Source organism: Schistocerca gregaria, chromosome 2 (assembly GCF_023897955.1).
Source record: "Schistocerca gregaria isolate iqSchGreg1 chromosome 2, iqSchGreg1.2, whole genome shotgun sequence".
NCBI lineage: Eukaryota > Metazoa > Arthropoda > Insecta > Orthoptera > Acrididae > Schistocerca > Schistocerca gregaria.
The window spans coordinates 579,059,375-579,077,495 of NC_064921.1; the positions used below are offsets into that span (position 1 = coordinate 579,059,375).

Consider the following 18,121-nt stretch of genomic DNA (forward strand, 5'->3'; position numbering starts at 1 on the left):
TAGTCTTGTGTGTGTGAAATTTTTCAGCTGATTTCAAACATTCTGATGAGGTTACAACAGAGACATTTGGTGAATTTCAAATTTGTTTCAGTTTCTCTTCAACTGAGTCAAACAATAAACTGCTTCCTCGTAGGTACATCTCGCAGAATGTAAAACTAAGAGAGAATCGAGCTCATATGGAAATTTAGCAGAGGTCTTTCTTACCTGCGAAATATTCAGGACTGGAACGGGAAAACAAGGAAGTAGCAGTGCTACATCAAGTACTCTCCGCCACGCACCAGAAGAGAAAGCAAGTTAATTTTACTTTGTCATGCAGTTCCGAGCTATGTTGAAAGTTTCACGTCTTTAGCTTATAGGGAAGCTGGTTAAAAATCAGTATCTAGATTTATACGGAACAGATAGACAAACCGGAAAATACAGTAATCTCTGCCACACACCAGACTTGAAAGAGATTTAATACTACAGCTTCATCCTTTTCAGAGCTACGTTGAAAGCTGCACGTCTCTAGCTTATCTGGAAGTTAGTTTACAATCAATTGCAAAACTTTTACGGAACATACAGACAAGAAACCCACCTATTAAAAACGTTTTGAAATGTGATTGTTCATTTATACAATACCGTTTGTTGAAATTGCAACACCAAGAAGGAAACGCATGAATTCAATTTATTTAATACCACATGTTAGGTACATGACAAGTAAGAAATGAATCCATTTTCAAATTTGTGCATGTCCATTGAGCTCTACTATTCAGGATGTCGTGTGGCCACCATACGCTGCAGTTAGAGCTGCTATACGCCGTGGCATTGAAACAATCAAGTTCTTGATATTTCCCTCCACGCAGTTTTTATCCGAGCCCACAAATCCGTGACACCAGTTACTGGAGGACAGTGACGCACCAGGGCAACATGTCTGCCGAACGTGCAAGCCAGGGAAGCAATGGCACCCGTCGCTCTTCGAAGAAGGCCTGTACAGTCCTCGCAATATGTGGCCGGGCATGGTCCTGTTGAAATGTGGCATGTGGATATGCCTGAAGCAGGGGGAGTACCTCAGGCTCCACAAAGTCCGTTGGCTACCGGTTGCTGTTCAAAGTGCCCGAAATACGTCCGAGGCGAGAGGGTTGTTGTAAACAATGGCGCCCCAAACCACCACACTTGATGTTTGTCCGCTAAGCCGCTCCACTATGCAGCCCTCCGGGTTGCGCTCATCACGGTACCGCCAGACATGTATGCGGCCATCGCTGTAGGACACGTTGAAACAGGACTCATCCAAAAGATTACATGTTGCCACCTAGCACCCCAGTGATCCTATTCACGTGCCAATTGCAGTCGGAAGAGCTCGTAGTTTCTGGACAATGGGATCCGACGTAATGACATGCATGCAACCAGTCCAACCTGCAGCAGATGGTGACGAACCGTCGATGCAGACAAGCTCACACCTGTTGCAGTGCTCCAACGAGACAACACTGTGGATGACTCTGTACAGTTCGTAATGGTCATGCGGACAAGATGACGGTCATCCCGTGCTGTGGTCATGTTCCGTCGTCCAGTTCCCTCTCGTCGCTGCGTACGACCTTCCTCTATCCATTGCTTCCACACACGCATTACTGTCGTAGTTGCGTGCCCTGTGCGAGCCGAAATGTCACGGTATGACAACCCCGTCTCCCGGAGACCTCTCATTCTGCCCCGTTCGAACTCGCTCACATGCCGATATGGCTCCCTTTGAAGCCGACAATGAATACTGCCACTCACTATATTGTTTCCACCTTGTGTGACAGCTCTGCACTGACTACACTAGGGGCAATACCGACCCTGTCGGACCGACACGAGAGGCCTCTGCTCGGCTTACATGTACCCCGTCTCGCTGCAAAACGTATCACGCACTGCTTTCACACCGGTAGCCCCTTCCGCCAAGGGTGACGCTATTCGGGTAATTCCTTCTCCGTGGTGCACTTTTCACAAACGGCACTGTATATACAAAAATTTACAGTGCAGTACCAGATATCGAACCTTATAAATCGAGCAAAAACTGATATTTAATGCCATAAGTACGAAAATTCTTGATCAAATACGTAAACAACCACATTCTGAAACTACTTTATTTTAAGAAATACACTTTTTATTCACATGTCCTGGAAATAAAATACTTTCTTTGTCTCTGAAAACGTTGTCACCCTAGTCATGATCAATGTATAACCCAAGGGGCTGAAGAAGTATATAAGTATATAAATATAATCACTTAAACATGGAGACTGGGTGAAAACATTGGTATAGCCAGCGGCAAACGACGAAGACTTGTTTGAGTCGGTTACCTCGTACTGAGTGAAAACACTTAAAGGCGATAAGTGTTTGGAAACATTCATATAGCTGACTTGGCCGTAGAGACGAGTTTCATTCGGTTGTCTCTTACGACAGATAAAATTGACTGAACGAAAAAACAGTCGTCTGACCAATTGGTTGTTAAAAACAGTGAGTTGTCCATCAGTAGTCATGCAGAGAGATGAGAGATTCGAGTACGTTGTTGTTACACCTCTACGCCAGACTTCCGACAGTCCATGACCACGTGTTTTCTATGGATGAGAGGTCTAGAGAAGTGTGCAGTGTGCATTAGTAACAAACCACTTAACGTTTATATATTTTTTGCAGGTGGGGATAATCAGCCGCCAAATGATAGTTGAAATTCATGGTGAAATTTTCAGCTGTCATTTATTTTGTGCAGTTTGCTTCTAGTTTCGGTCAATGACCATTATCAAGGTTAGCTGGCATAAACGGCAAGGAAGTTATACCACAATGTGAATAAAAGTAAGAGGGTCGATACAATATAATACGTCCTACTTTTTTTTGGTGACTTTGGATATCCGCGCCAGAGATCGTTGGTGTCGTGCTGATGCTTGAACCTTCCTCTTTCATTTGCATGCGATTTCGTTGTTCTATAGTGGGTGGCGCCAACAGAGGAATGTTTCAAAATCGAGTCTGATATGGACTCATTTATAAAACAGTGCTGTGTGACTGAATTCCTCACTGCTAAAGAAATTGCTCCGACTGAAATCCATCGGCGCTTGCTAACGGTGTGTGGAGATGATTCAATAGACGTTAGTAATGTGAGGCGATGGGTGTGGCATTTTCAAGGTGGTGAAAAGGATGTGCGTCACAAGCCACGGCCCGGTCGACCCTGCACAGGTGACATCCCTCGAAATGCAGAGTTTCTTGATCAATTCATCCAAGTTCATAGTTGGATAACGACCAGAGAATTGAGTGCAAAGCTGAATGTCAGCTGTAATACCTTGGAAACAATGTTGGGACTTCTTGGTTATCTCAAAGTCTGTGCGAGATGGATCCCACCGATGCTTCTAGAAGTACAAATTACTCACAGAATGGAAATTTGTCGGGAACTGCTGCACCAAAATGAAGCTGAAGACGACAATTTTCTAAACCGCCTCGTCACCGGATATGAGACATGGTGTCACCACTGTATTCAAAAGACTGTCCATGGAATGGAATGGAAGTGATGTGCACAGTCTTCTGGGATAGCCAGGATGTGGTTCTTTTGGATGTTCTGGAGCCTGTAGAAACTGTCAGTTCAGCACAATACGACACTGGCTAAGCTGATAGCCCGAACTTCCAGGTTAACGTCAGAGGAGCAGACCAGCTTTCACCTGCACATAACAAAGGGTTTTGCGATCAGGCAACTCACTGCAAAATTCAGCTGGACTGTCTTACCACATCCACCGTACAGTCCCGATTTAGGAGCTTCAAATTTCCAGGGGCTCTGAAAGATGGACTACATGGCTAACATTTTCAGAACTCTGATTCTGTTGTAAAAGCTGTAAGGACGTGGTTAGGCTCAGCTGGTTCCCATTTTTACAAGTACGGTTTGCAGGCTCTGATTCACCGTTGGCAAAAACGCATAACGAATGGTGGTAACTGTGTCGAAACATGACGGTCTGTAGCTGAAATATTTCTCCGTTCAGCTGCTAGGTTGCTATTTGTGTATCTCCTGTTGTTTCCATTACTTTCGGAACGACCCTCGAAATTTGCCCTTGTGAACCCACACTCGTACGTACGTACGTACCATGGTGGACTTAAAAGAGCAAATTACAACCTTCGTAAGTGAAAATCCAGTAGAAACGGAACATGAACTGATTGGCACAGTCCAATCTGTCTGTCTCATTCTTGCTGAGGCTGTTGTCGCCTTCACACTAAGACTCGTTTGATGCACATCTCCAAGCTAAACTGTCCCGCACGAGTGTCTTCACCAATGCATAATTACTGCAGCCAACAGCCATAGGCACTTGCTCACTGTGTTCCGGACTTGGTCTCTCCATACTTTATCCTCACACACACAGAAACAAGAACACGCACAAACACATGCGCGTTTCTCTACATGACAAGATTGACGATTCCTTGATGCCTCAGACTGATGCCTCAGACGGTCCATTATCACCGACACCTCATTTTAGTAAACTTGTGCCACACATTCATTTTCCCTTCAGTTCGATTCAGTACCATTTGATTTGTTAAAGAGCAATATGTAACCCTCAGAATATTTTGCTCACTACACTGTCATAATCAGTAAATCATGTAGTGAGTGATACGGCGTACCTTCTCTGAATGTTAGTGACTGACTGGAATGAAACGCGGTGTTTGATACTTGGGTGCTGGTGCGTGGAAGCTGGGCTCGCATGCCTCAGTCGGAGTTAGTGAGCGTGGCATCCATGCAGTGGCAGCGTGGCTCAGCGGAGCAGTGGCGGGACGCTCGCACGTGCTCCTGTCAGATTCAGACGCGCCGTCAGTTCCTCCGTGCGTGCGCAGAAAGGATGGATTTATATTGTTGACTTTTGCATACTTGTAATGCAACCTACCATACAGGGTGTTAAACAATTATTATTACAAAATTCTAGAGGTTGCAGAATAAACTTAATAGATCACGTTTCGCATAGGAACCCATGTCCGGTAACGTCATCCAACGAGGCCGCAGAGCGTCTAAGTTACAATCGTCGGCGCCTGTAAATTTATATACATACAGCGTGATTCCGTGATGAGGTTACAAACATTCAGGAATGATGGAGACGGATAAATGAATCAGTTTGAGGTAAGGATCCCTAGTTCGGAAACAAACGAGTCGAAATTTACAAGCGAAAATCATTCTGATATCTCTGACAGTGAAATACATGTACCGGCATTGTTGTTACTAAGAATGTCGTGTATGTAATTGTCAGACGTGGACAAGACAAAATGACTCATAAACATCGGCTGTAAAATGCATACCTGAGGAGCTCTGAGCACTTGTTCATCTTCGTTCTGTGTGAAACACATCTCCTTTGTCTAATAAGTGCTCACAGGTCCTAAGGTATGTATTATAGAGCCCATACTTACTAGATATTTTTCTTATTTTCGTCCTCTGAAAGGACCCTACCCTATAATTTTAGCAACAACAGCAACCATACATGTATTCCACTGACAGGTATAATAGAAAGGTTTTTGCCTATAGCTCTCGACTTTTTCGTCCAAGTACAGGGAACCGTATCTAAAATTGAAACCTTTATCCTTCTCCATCATCCATGAAAGTTTAAAACATCATCACGGAGAAACCCTCACAACATTCACAGGTGACAGCACCTATAATTTTGACACTCTGTAACTTCGTTGCTGTCGCTTCAGGACATGGGTTCGTATGCTAAATTTAATCTATGAAGTCCTCTCTACAAGCTCTAGAAGTATGTAACCTGAATTCTAAAGCACCCTGTAGATACAGCAAGGCACAATATATCAGATTAAAGAGGGAGCCAATTCGATTCCATTGACATGCATATATGATTTGAAGGTAATGTATGTAAACAGTTACGACACTGAGACAATTTATTTAACTGAAATTAATAAATCATTAACAACTTTTACTATTTTTTATGGTGCCAAAGGCATCGTCCTGTCAATTTGTAGGTACCACCAACACGCAATGACTAAGGTGTTTACTTGTTTCATAATGCAATTAATTAACCTGTAAGACTACTTTAAGTTGATTTTTTAATTTAAATCAACATATAATTTAACACAAGACATCTAAACTAATATATGTGTGATATATGTTGTCATACGTGATTACATGCCACTCACAACGTTCAGGTTTTACTATTTACACATACATTGTCATTTTAGGTAATTGTTTATTAATTTGCATATTTTTGCCTACAATTCAAAAGTTATTGAAGCTACGTTCAATCTGATTGTGACAGCTGAAAGAGCAGGAGAACTGCTGCAAGAACAAGGTGCAATATTCGTTTGTACTGTAATAACCGACGGCACAGAGATGATTAACTATTTTCTCTCTGCTCGTAAAAATTGCAGTTGCTTAATATTAATTTTGGACAAAGTACTGCACATAGAATCAAGTGTAATATCTCAGATCTTCGTGTGCATCTGGTGGCACATCTATACCTTTAATAATATTAGTATCTAAGAAGTTCTGAGTGGGAACTGTAATAGTATGAAGTCTTTGAGTGACCAAGGTGCAAGGTTTCTCCGTGGACTGAGAGCAGACGCGTTAAGGGAATTGCTTCCGTTTTACTCCTCTGTACTATTTTGGAGTTGGGGAGACTACAGAGAAGCCTGTCGGAGCGGTGAACCAGCCAGATGTTTTTTAATGACAGACACTTTCCTCGCCGTCGTTCGTGAGATTATGAAATATTTCGTGTCTTTTCAGTAGGGACAAAGATTTACTGCAGTGGTCAGGACAACACTCTCTTCCAGTTTTGCCGGTTGTTCAGCAGGAACTTGTATTTTACGTATGAAGCTGATGTGGTCTTTGAATTGTAACGGGGCAACGAAAAAGTTTCCGTTTGAGGGTGTTGCTGTGGCCTACATGCAATGCAGCGCGTCTCCGACATGGATATATGAGCATCGACATGTAGGCAAGGGATTAATCTGATGTTCCTCTCCGACGTGAACTATTGCGCTGTTGTTACAAAATGAGTCTATACAGTGCCAGCGTGGTATTATTCTTTTCTTGGTTGCCTAAGGGCAAACACCGGTAGACATCAATCGCACAATGAGGAATGTATGTGGAGTAGCATGTGTGTCGGAAACAACCGTTGCGGGATGGCGCCCTAAGTTCCGTACTGGTTTCGTTTCGACGGAAGACGCCAGCTGATCTGAGAGGCCAGCCTCGTCTATTACGAACAACAAGTGGACGCCCGCCCCTAGTTCTGGTCTCTCCTCTTGCAATTATGACGCGTCTGGTGTTTTAAAAGGGCCTTGAAAGGTCAACGATTCCTGTCGGACGAGAATGTGCAGCAGGGAGTTACGAACTTTTGCAAGCAGCAGGACACCGTGTTCTAGCAAAGGGGTATCTTCAGCCTAGTGCGTCGGTGGAATGACTGCCCCAATGCTCACAGCACACCGACTGGAACTATATCGTGTACCAATAGAAACTTTTTAATCGCCTCTTATAACTGCAATAGGTTTGAATGTAACACATTTTCCAAGGGGAGACTTCCATTCACTTTCGTTACTGATCGGCACTTATAATTAATAACGATACATTTGACTTCCATTTATCTGAGTTAGCGCCGAGTCTGAATTCGATTAATTTTTAGCTGTGAACACCGCCTGTATTTTCAAGCTATTTTTATTTTATTTTATTTATATAGTGTGTTTGCTAACCACTGTATAGGGGGTTAGAGCTGATCACAGTTCACTTAATCACGTGGCCATTTATCATGAACCTCCGAATTATTGAATGAATTTATCAACAGTATGGTTCATGGTGTGAGTTCCTGTTGTCATGTCCCAGTTCATGAACCACGGGCAACGTATGAGTGGCCAAGTAAGTGGTCCCGACAGTCGGGATACCAGTTACTTTAGAATAAGGCTGGGCATCTCGGACATATTCTGAGGCTTGGTCATCTTTGTGCTCATACGGCAAAGACTACCAAATCCAGCGGTTAGTCCCTCAACCGTTAGGGGTAAAACCCAATGGTACTCGGGGCAAGTAAGGCTAGCAACCTGCTTCCCTGGTACTTTAAATATGATGCTAGCAACAATCAGAGCAAAATGCCTCGGACCTTTGGAGGTGATAGAGTCCCACCTCTAACTGACAAACCGGGGACTCCTAAGATACGACTTGGCAAACAAATGGTAATGAGATGGGGAGCTATTAATATCAATGGAGGCTACTCTGGGAAGAAGGTAGAGCTGGCAGAGGCTGCAAGGAAGATGGGGCTGAACGTTTTAGCTGTTTGTAACATTCGGGTAAGGGGTGAGAAAGAAGAGGGAGTGGGAGAATACAAGGTCTGCCTGTCAGGAGTCAAAGCACGAATAGCAGGGCTTTACATCAGGAAAGAAATGAAACTAAGCATAGTTGCAATAAGGTATGTAAACGAACGACTGATGTGGATAGATTTGACAGCGTCTAGCAGGAAAATTAGGATTGTGTCAGTATATACGCATTGTGAAGGGACAGATCAAGATAAGATGGATAGTTTTTATGAAGCACTCAGTGATGTTAGAGTAAAGCACAAGGACAGTGTTCTGCTCATGGGTAATTTTAATGCCAGAATTGGAAATCGAACAGATGGGTATGAAAAGGTTATGAGTAAATTTCGAGAGGATATGGAGGCCAACAGGAACGGGAAACAACTCTTGGATTTCTGTGCCAGTATGGGCTTAGTAATCACAAACTCTTTTTTTAAACATAAAAACATTCACCGGTATACTTGGGAAGGCAGGGGAACCAGATCTGTCATTGACTATATTATAACAGATCAGGAATTCAGGAAGGCTGTGAGGGACACACGTGTATTCAGAGGATTCTCTGATGACACTGACCATTATTTAATCTGCAGTGAAATTGAGTTTGTGGGGCCGAAAGTGCAGGAGGTCAGGTCCATATGTAGGAGGATAAGAGTGGAGAAACTTCAGGATAAGGAAATCAGTCACAAGTACATTACAGCAATCTCACAAAGGTACCAGTTAGTTGAATGTAGTCAAATAAAGTCATTGGAAAAGGAATGGACAAGGTACAGGGACACAGTACTAGAAGTGGATAAAGAATGTCTTGGAACAGTAATGTGTAAAAGTAGGATGAAGCAAACAGCTTGGTGGAATGACACAGTCAAGGCAGCCTGTAAAAGAAAAAAGAAGGCGTATTAAAAATGGCTACATACTAGAACTCAGGTTAGAAAGTTATGTTGAAGAAAGAAACAAAGCCAAACAGATAATTGCAGCATCCAAGAAGAAATCGTGGGAAGACTTTGGAAACAGGTTGGAGACTATGGGTCAAGCTGCTGGAAAACCATTCTGGTGTGTAATTAGCAGTCTTCGAAAGGGAGGTAAGAAGGAAATGACAAGTATATTGGACCGGTCAGGAAAACTGCTGGTGAATCCTGCGGATGCCTTGGGCAGATGGAGGGAATATTTTGAAGAGTTGCTCAATGTAGGTGAAAATACGATCAGTAATGTTTCAGATTTCGAGGTAGATTGAGATAGGAATGATGATGGAAATAGGATCACATTTGAGGAAGTGGAGAAAATGGTCAATAGATTGCAGTGCAATAAGGCAGCTGGGGTGGATGAAATTAAGTCGGAACTCATCAAATACAGTGTAATTTCAGGTCTTAAATGGCTACACAGGATAATTGAAATGGCCTGGGAGTCGGGACAGGTTCCATCAAACTGGACAAAAGCAGTAATCACACCAATCTTTAAACATTCAGACAGAAAAGATTGTAACAACTACAGAGGTATCTCTTTAATCAGCGTTGTGGGTAAAATCTTCTTAGGTATTGTTGAAAGGAAAGTGCGAGTATTAGTTGTGGACCAATTGGATGAAAATCAGTGTGGGTTTAGGCCTCTTAGAGGTTGTCAGGGCCAGATCTTTAGCTTACGGCAAATAATGGAGATGTGTTATGAGTGGAACAGGGAATTGTATCAATGCTTTATAGATCTAGAAAAGGCATATGGCCGGGTTCCTAGGAGGAAGGTCTTGTCTGTTCTACGAGATTATGGAATAGGAGGCAAACTTTTGCAAGCAATTAAAAGTCTTTACATGGATAGTCAGGCAGCAGTTAGAGGTGACGGTAAATTGAGTTCATGGTTCATAGTAGTTTCAAGGGTAAGACAAGGCTGCAACCTGTCTCCACTGTTGTTCATATTATTTATGAATAATATGTTGAAAACAATAGACTGGGTGGGTGAGAGTAAGATATGTGAACACAAAAAAGCAGTCTCGCATAAGCGGATGACTTAGTTGTGATGGCAGATTCGATTGAAAGTTTGCAAAGTAATATTTCAGAGCTAGATCAGAAATGTAAGGACTATGGTATGAAGATTAGCATCTCTAAAGCGAAAGTAATGTCAGTGGGAAGGAAATATAAAGAGATTGAGTGCCAAATAGGAGGAACAAAGTTACAACAGGTGGACAGTTTCAAGTACTTAGGATGCATATACTTACAGGATGGCAACATAGTGAAAGAACTGGAAGCGTGGTGTAGCAAAGCTAATGCAGTGAGCTCTCAGTTACGTTCTACTCTCTTCTGCAAGAAGGAAATCAGTACCAAGACTAAGTTATCTGTGCACCGTTAAATCTTTCGACCAACTTTATTGTATGGGAGCGAAAGCTGGGTGAATTCAGGTTACCTTATCAACAAGGTTGAGGTTACAGATATGGAAGTAGCTAGGATGACTGCAGGCACTAGTTAATGGGAACAATGGCAGGAGGGTGTTCACAATGAGAAAATCAAAGAAAAACTGGGAATGAACTCTATAGATGCAGCAGTCAGGGCGAACAGGCTTAGATGGTGGGGTCATGTTACACGCATGGGAGTAGCAAGGTTACCCAAGAGACTCATGGCTTCAGCGGTAGAGGGTAGGAGGAGTCGGGGCAGACCAAGGAGAAGGTACCTGGATTCGGTTAAGAATGATTTTGAAGTAATAGGTTTAACTTCAGAAGAGGCACCAATGTTAGCACTGAATAGGGGTTCATGGAGGAATTTTATAAGCGAGCTATGCTCCAGACTGAACGCTGAAAGGCATAATCAGTCTTAAATGATGATGATGATTTATCAACAGTAAACTTCGTTAAATTTAACCAATCGTACCTGTGGTATAAGATCAATCTAACGCTAATTTGTATCTGATTATTTCATCGGTAACAATTTATTATTTTTAATTTTATTTAAAATACAATCAGTATTAAGAGAGAACTCATCGTCCACGGTCCATTTTAAAACCGGCAGCTGTTGCCGAACGGTTCAAGGCGCTTCAGTCCGGAACCGCGCTGCTGCTACGGTCCCAGGTTCGAACCCTGCCTCGGGCATGGATGTGTGTGATGTCTTTAAATTAGTTACGTTTGAGTAGTTTTGAGTCTGGGTACTGATGACCTCAGATGTTAAGTCCCATAGTGCTTAGAGCCAGTTGAAACATTTTTTCAGTCTTAAATTTTCTGTCGCGGGTGGTACTAATTCTTCTCCTGGAATATGGGGTAGTAATAGTTTCCCCTTGCTTTTCTGTGCCGCATACAACGTTGAACGAACATGTTGCCATATATTGCAAGGCCACATCCGTCAGTCATTCATGCTGTTCCATTTGTAACTACTGATAAGTTACCTCCGCCATTTATGGGCCACCTGTTATAAGTCTGAATAACTATCTGTTGCAGTGCGGAGACGCAAGAAGAGAGTCAGTGGGATTCTGGGAGGTATTGACGGAGGTGTGGACCTTTGTCTACTCCAGTGCTGTACCAGCTGCACTAGGTTTCTCGGTTGAATACCCATGCCACGAACAGCTAGACCGATGTGGTACCATAGATTCTCCACTGGGTTTTAATCCAAGGAGTTTGGTAGCCAGGAAATTACGATAAACTCTTCCTGATGCTTTTCGAACCTTGCGAGTACACTGTGAGCTATGTGACATGTTGATTTGCTCTCCTGGTAGATTCCGTCGCGCCGAGAAAAAGAAAACTGCATGTAGGGGTGGACATTGACCCAAAGTATCCATACATACTTGTGTAGATCCATCGTGCCTTCCAGAATGAAGAAAACACCCAGAGAAAGCCCCAAAAATATTCCCAGACCATATAACTCCCTCCATTCCGTGGTGGTTGCAGGTATTGGCCAACAATCCGATGGCGCATAAAACGTGTTTCACCTGAAAAGGCCAACTGTCGCCACTCAACGGATGTACAGTTGCGGCACTGGCGTCCAAATTGCAGCCTTCGTTACCGATGAACAGTAGTCAGCATGAGTGCATGAATCAGGCATCTACTACAGATTCTCACATGCACCAGCGTTCTCTCAGTAGTGAAGGAGACAGTTGATAGGCCTTTGGTTCATCTGGGTGGTACTTTGTTCAACAGCTGCACGTCTGTTCGCCTGTATAGATCTCCACAGTCGGAGTTGACCATTGTTATCTGTGGCCAATGATGCACCTCAGTAGGTTCGGTGCTAGTTTTGAATAGTGCCAATTTGCCATGTACGATACATTTTAACCATCTTGGCGTGCAAACAATTTACAATGCTATCAGCTTCGGGAAATGCTTCCACCCTTGGCCTGAAATCAAATGATTCATACTCTTTTGGACGTCATACAAATCGCGAGAACCACTGCATTGTTATTGACGTTCCCCCGACACACGTCCCCCCCCCCCCCCCCCCCCGACACACCTTACATGTTCCGCACTATTACTGCTACCACCTGTCGTCTGTGAGTGGTTATTCTATATTGATGACGAACACAGGCGGTGGTCACTTTAATGTGACTGGGCTGTGTGCAATAAATAAAAGCGATTATCATGACCCTAAGTTGTTGCTAAGAAACATTAATATTCCGTTGTCACCAGTATTTCTGTTGTGTACAACTTTGTACATAATAGTCAGGAAAGGTGTGGACTACGGAGTGGTGCAACAACTCTCATCGTAGGAAACCTGGACGGAAGCAGAAATGATTAGCGAACAAGTTAACATAGCAAACAGAAGATTTACTAAATTTGTATTTCTCAAAGTGAATGAAGACTCATTACAAATAATGAAGCAAGAAACTGAGTACAGATATGACAGCGTCAACTATAATAAGGCTCTCTGTGCTGAACATGAGCGATTGTGTCATAGCGACAAGGCTCCAAACGCAAGTTGGATGAAAGCTCCTATTGGCTATCCTGTATCCTTGCGGCAGAACGTGCTCATGGTACGGAGCAGCTGGATGATTGGCTGAGCGGGCGCGCACCATTGGGTCCGCCAGATCCCGTGTAACTGCTATGGGTGTCAGATGGAAACTTGGAATTCCACTGCTATGACGCCCGTGAGTTGATGTCGGTACATGATATACAGGTTAAATGTCTTCCACACTTCGCGGCCCTGTCATTTGTAGTTCCAGTATGGCACTGGTGGCTGCCACATCGCGGTCGCGAAGTGGGGCCGAGGCAGTTCTACATAAGTCTTACAGTATGACGATAATTTATGGATTTGTAGTTTTAGCTTGACGATATCTACTATGGACAAACGGTAGTTACTGTTATTCTGAAGAAGGTTGGGTTATCCCGACTGAGACCTAGGTAAATTCTAGGTAAACGGTGCAACTGACAGGGTTGATTATTAAAATAAAAATTGATGTACAAGTGTTTAGAATTCTCTACCACCTGTAAAAATTTAGCCAAGGATTTAGAACGCCGACAGTTATGGCCGAGCGGTTCTAGGCGCTACATTCCGAAACCTCGCTGCTGCTGCGGTCCCAGCTTCGAATCCTGCCTCGGGCCTGGCTGTGTGTGATGTCCTTAGGTTAGTTCGGTTTAAGTAGTTCTAACTCTAGGGGACTGATGCCCTCAGATGTTGAGTCCCACAGTGCTTAGAGCCATTTGAACCATTTGACTTAGGACAGCTGTGGTTCTATAGCTAAACGTGGAGCATTCCCAACTCTGTTTCAATTACAGTAGGTTTTTCCAGATTGTTGACAGTGGACGCCATCCTGCATCATTTTGGTCTCAGAATACAAAGCGAAGCAGTGATGAGGTTTCCTCCAAATTAACACTCCAATTTACGACACAGAATATCATGTTCCACACAGTAAAAATCTTTTGGGACAAAATTTTACGCTGGAACGACGGTGTTGCAGGCGAACGACAGTGACCAGTGTGCCGGCGGCTCCAACTGGACCGGGGAGCACGACATGGAGCACCTGCCATTCGACGTGCGCATCGAGACGTACCTGGTGCCAGTGATCTTCCTGCTCATCTTCACGGCCGGCGTGCTGGGCAACGGCACCCTGGTGCTCATCTTCATACGGCACCGCAACATGCGCAGCTCGCCCAACCTATACATCCTGTCGCTGGCGCTGGGTGACCTGCTCGTCATCCTCATCTGCGTGCCCTTCATCTCCACCATCTACACGGTATGCATCTCAGTCTTCCCGACATTCATTTCTTGTTTAGTCTCAGTTGCACATTTTAAGTAGATGACATGTTTCGATCACAATGGACCATCTTCAGACGCAAGTAGCTGCGTCAGCACCCCGTCTTGTCTCTTCATAACCACGTATGTGAGCACTATGGCATGTGGGTCTGAGTAGACAAAACAGGTTACTGGCGTCACTACTTCGATCTGAAGATGATCCAAAGCGATCCAAACACGTATTGTGATGAAAAATGTGCATCTGGGATGGAACCGTAAACGATAATAATCTGTAAAATAGTAGTAAAATTTTGTTGTGAGAACTGTCAGTACCGAGAGTAGGTGGCCGGCGTAGAATAGAATTTTCAAATCAACAAGTGACGGCAACCAATTTTCACTCTGCAGCGGAGTGTTCACCGATATTAAACTTCCTGGCCTATTAAAACTGTATACCGGAATGGGACTCGGACCCGTTATGTATCCATTTGGCTGACGATTCCTCTGGGTGGCTCAGTAGGTAGACGATTTTCTCGCGAAAGGCGGATTTTCAATATTCCTGTTGCAATTCAGCACACAGTTAGTCTGTCAGGAAGTTTCAACACCAGACAGATATGTTGAAATAGGCGATCGAGTAACTGACCCATGTCGACGTATCCCCCCACTTGGACATACGGTCTTGCTTACGCCAGGTAATACGGCGGTGCACCGTCTCTTTGGTAGATTAAACGGCACTCTCAACCTTCCTCTGTTCAATGAAAGTTGTTCTCAGAATATCAAGAATGACTAGTTCAATTGAGGAAAGTAAATTTTATAAGCTGTACTCTTGCATACGTGTCATGACACACATCTTATTTTTAACTGACTCTTATCCTTACAAAAAGATTCATTCGGATTTTCAATGCCTCAAAACCGACAACTCTGTGCATTTTACCACATACTAACGTAGTTGAGCTGTCGCTGATTATTATGTTTCCAGTGAACTCCTGATATAGAGCCAGCTAAGTTAACATTTCAACGCAAAACGCCTTATGAGGTGCTGTACCTGCTTCTTTTAGTTCTTGCACCACTGTAAGTTTGTAAATGTGGATGGCTTAAGAGGCGAACGTCGCTGACAAAAAAAACTTGTTCTACATAATCGAAGCTATCCTGACGGATTATTATCACGTGATGGATAAATAATGAGTAGTTTACTCCATTCATAAATGGTAAACCTAATGAGAATATTTATACCACACTAAGTATGAAAATTACTCTGCATATTGCCGCAAACTTAGGAGCGTTACACCCACAAATTTTTATAACATTTTGTTTCAAATCTCCAGCTTTTATTCTAGATGTTTGCTAGGAACTGAGATCATAGAAATAATCTCCCCTCTTGTATTCAAATTTAATTCAATTTGTATCCCAAAGATGCACTGTCATAACACTCTGAAGACGGCCGCTGCACTAGATGATTTACTTTGCTTCAGTAAAGTTCCTGTGGTGTGAAAAAGAGACAAACGCTCACGAGAGACTGAGAAGTTTATGGGAATGGTGTTGCTGATCACAGCACAGTTAATAGTTGGTCAAGCAGGTAATCTAGTGATAGTGAGGCCCTTCCCTTCAGTGGTAAATCGACCACTGCACAGACTCCTGACAAACAATGTGTGCCCTATTCAGAGTATGATTTTCGCTGTATGATGCGCAACGTCGAACGAACTGTCGAACTGTCAATTCGAGTGGGACTAGAAGAAACGAGTATGTGCAGAATAACAAAACAATTAAGGTAGAAAAAGACCTAGTGCCAGTGAGAAAAACATAATTGAGATCACAAAGCTTGAGTGGGCAATATCGGAACACTTACCCTACAATTCTGATCTGGCACCGTGTGATAATCACCTATTTGGTGAAGAACGAATAACTTCGTGCAACGAGATTTGAAGACGATGAGTCGTTTGAGAAGACTGCTAAACAGGGCTTGAAGGTGCTGGACCTCCCTTCTGCCACGCATGTGTAGGGATCTTAGTTCCACCATGTCGGAAGGTAGTTTAAAGGTAGAGAGGTTTGTGTGTAAAAACGACATTTGATCTCTCGAGAATGTTTCAGGATATGTAAAAATATGAAAGGCTTCGAAAATAAATTAGATATATGACATAATATTTACGTATTTCTTTTGGAGTGAGTCACGACGGGTACAAGTGATAAGAGTAAGTTTTGAACAACTTCTTAGCAGTGAATGATTTATACCCTATTCTGATGTAAATTTAAATGTGGTATGGCATTTTTGAGTGGGAAATATCACGGGGGAGGTTCATTTGCATGCCGAAAATGTTATTCTTCCATTTTGCATTTCCTTGTAGAAATACGAGAGGTGTCTCGCATGTCCATTAAGTGTACTTGTGTGCTATGGATGTGTGCACACTGTAGCGTTATTTTTGTACTGTATAATATACTTGGCAGCTCATGCACCAAAGTTACTGAAAAGAATAACATGCACAAGAATGGGAAAGAAAACTGAGGATGTTTTAGATGACGATCAGTTTAGCTTTTGGAAAGGTAGAGACACCAGAGAGAGAATTCTGAGGATGCTGTTGATAATGGAAGGAAGTCTAAATAAAAATCGAGACACGTTCATAGGATTTATCGACCTGAAAAAGGCGTTCGACAATGTAAAATGATGGAGGATGTTCGAAATTTTGAGAGAAATAGGGGTACGCTATAGGCAGAGACGGGTAATATACAATATGTACAAGAGCAAAGGGGGCATGATAAGAATGGACGTCTAAGAACGAAGTGCTCGGATTGGAAAAGATGTAGCAACAGAAGTTTAGTCTTTCAACCCTGCTGTGCAACCTGTACATCGAAGAAGCAATGATGAAAATAAAATAAAAGGTCAGAGTGGAATGAAAATTCAAGCTGAAAGGATATCAGTATTACGATTCTCTGATGACATTGCTATCCTGATTGAAAGTAAAGAAGAGTTACATGATCTTCTGAATGGAATGAACAGTCTAATTAATACAGAATATGACCTGAGAGTAAATCAAAGAAGAAGAAAGTAATGAGAAGTTGAAGAAAGCAGAATATCGAGAAACTTAACATTAGGATTGGCGGTCACAAAATAGATGAATTTAAGGAATTATACTACTTAGGCAGAAAAATAACAAGTGACAGACGGAGCAAAGAGGACATCAAAATCAGACTAACACTGGAAGAAAAAGAATTCCCAGCCAGTATCGAACATTGGTCTTGATTTGAGGAACAAATTTCTGAGAATATACATATCGAGCACTGCAATGTATGTTAGTGGAACATGGACTGTGGGAAAACCGGAACAGAATATAATAAAAAATTTGAGATGTGATGCTACAGACGAATGTTGAAAATTTGGTGTTTTGATTAGGTAAGGAATGAGGAGGTTCTGTGGAGAATATAGTTCAAATGGTTCTGAGCACTATGGGAGTTAACTTCTGAGGTCATCAGCCCCGTAGTACTTAGAACTACTTAAACCTAACTAACCTAAGGACATCACACACATCCAGGATTCGAACCTGCGACCTAGCGGTCACGCGGTTTCAGACTGTAGCGTCTAGAATCGCTCGGCCACTTCGGCCGACTCTGTGCAGAATCGGAAAGGAAAATATGAAAAACACTGATAGGGAGAAGAGACAGGTTGATAGGACATCTGTTAAGATAGCTGGGAATGACTTCCATGGCATTAGAGGGAGCTGTAGCGGCAAAAACTGAAGAGGAAGACAGAGATTGGAATA

The 18,121-nt window shown here is 42.9% G+C and overlaps 1 protein-coding gene across 1 annotated transcript in view; it reads left to right on the forward strand.

Annotated features, from left to right (window-relative positions):
- The window catches only part of LOC126335882 (neuropeptide CCHamide-1 receptor-like), a 319,826-nt gene that overhangs the window by 241,614 nt on the left and 60,091 nt on the right, over nt 1–18,121 (forward strand). The window contains exon 2 of the mRNA XM_049999353.1: nt 14,098–14,373. Coding sequence (XP_049855310.1) covers nt 14,098–14,373 — 276 coding nt within the window. The remainder of the gene's footprint in view (nt 1–14,097; nt 14,374–18,121) is intronic.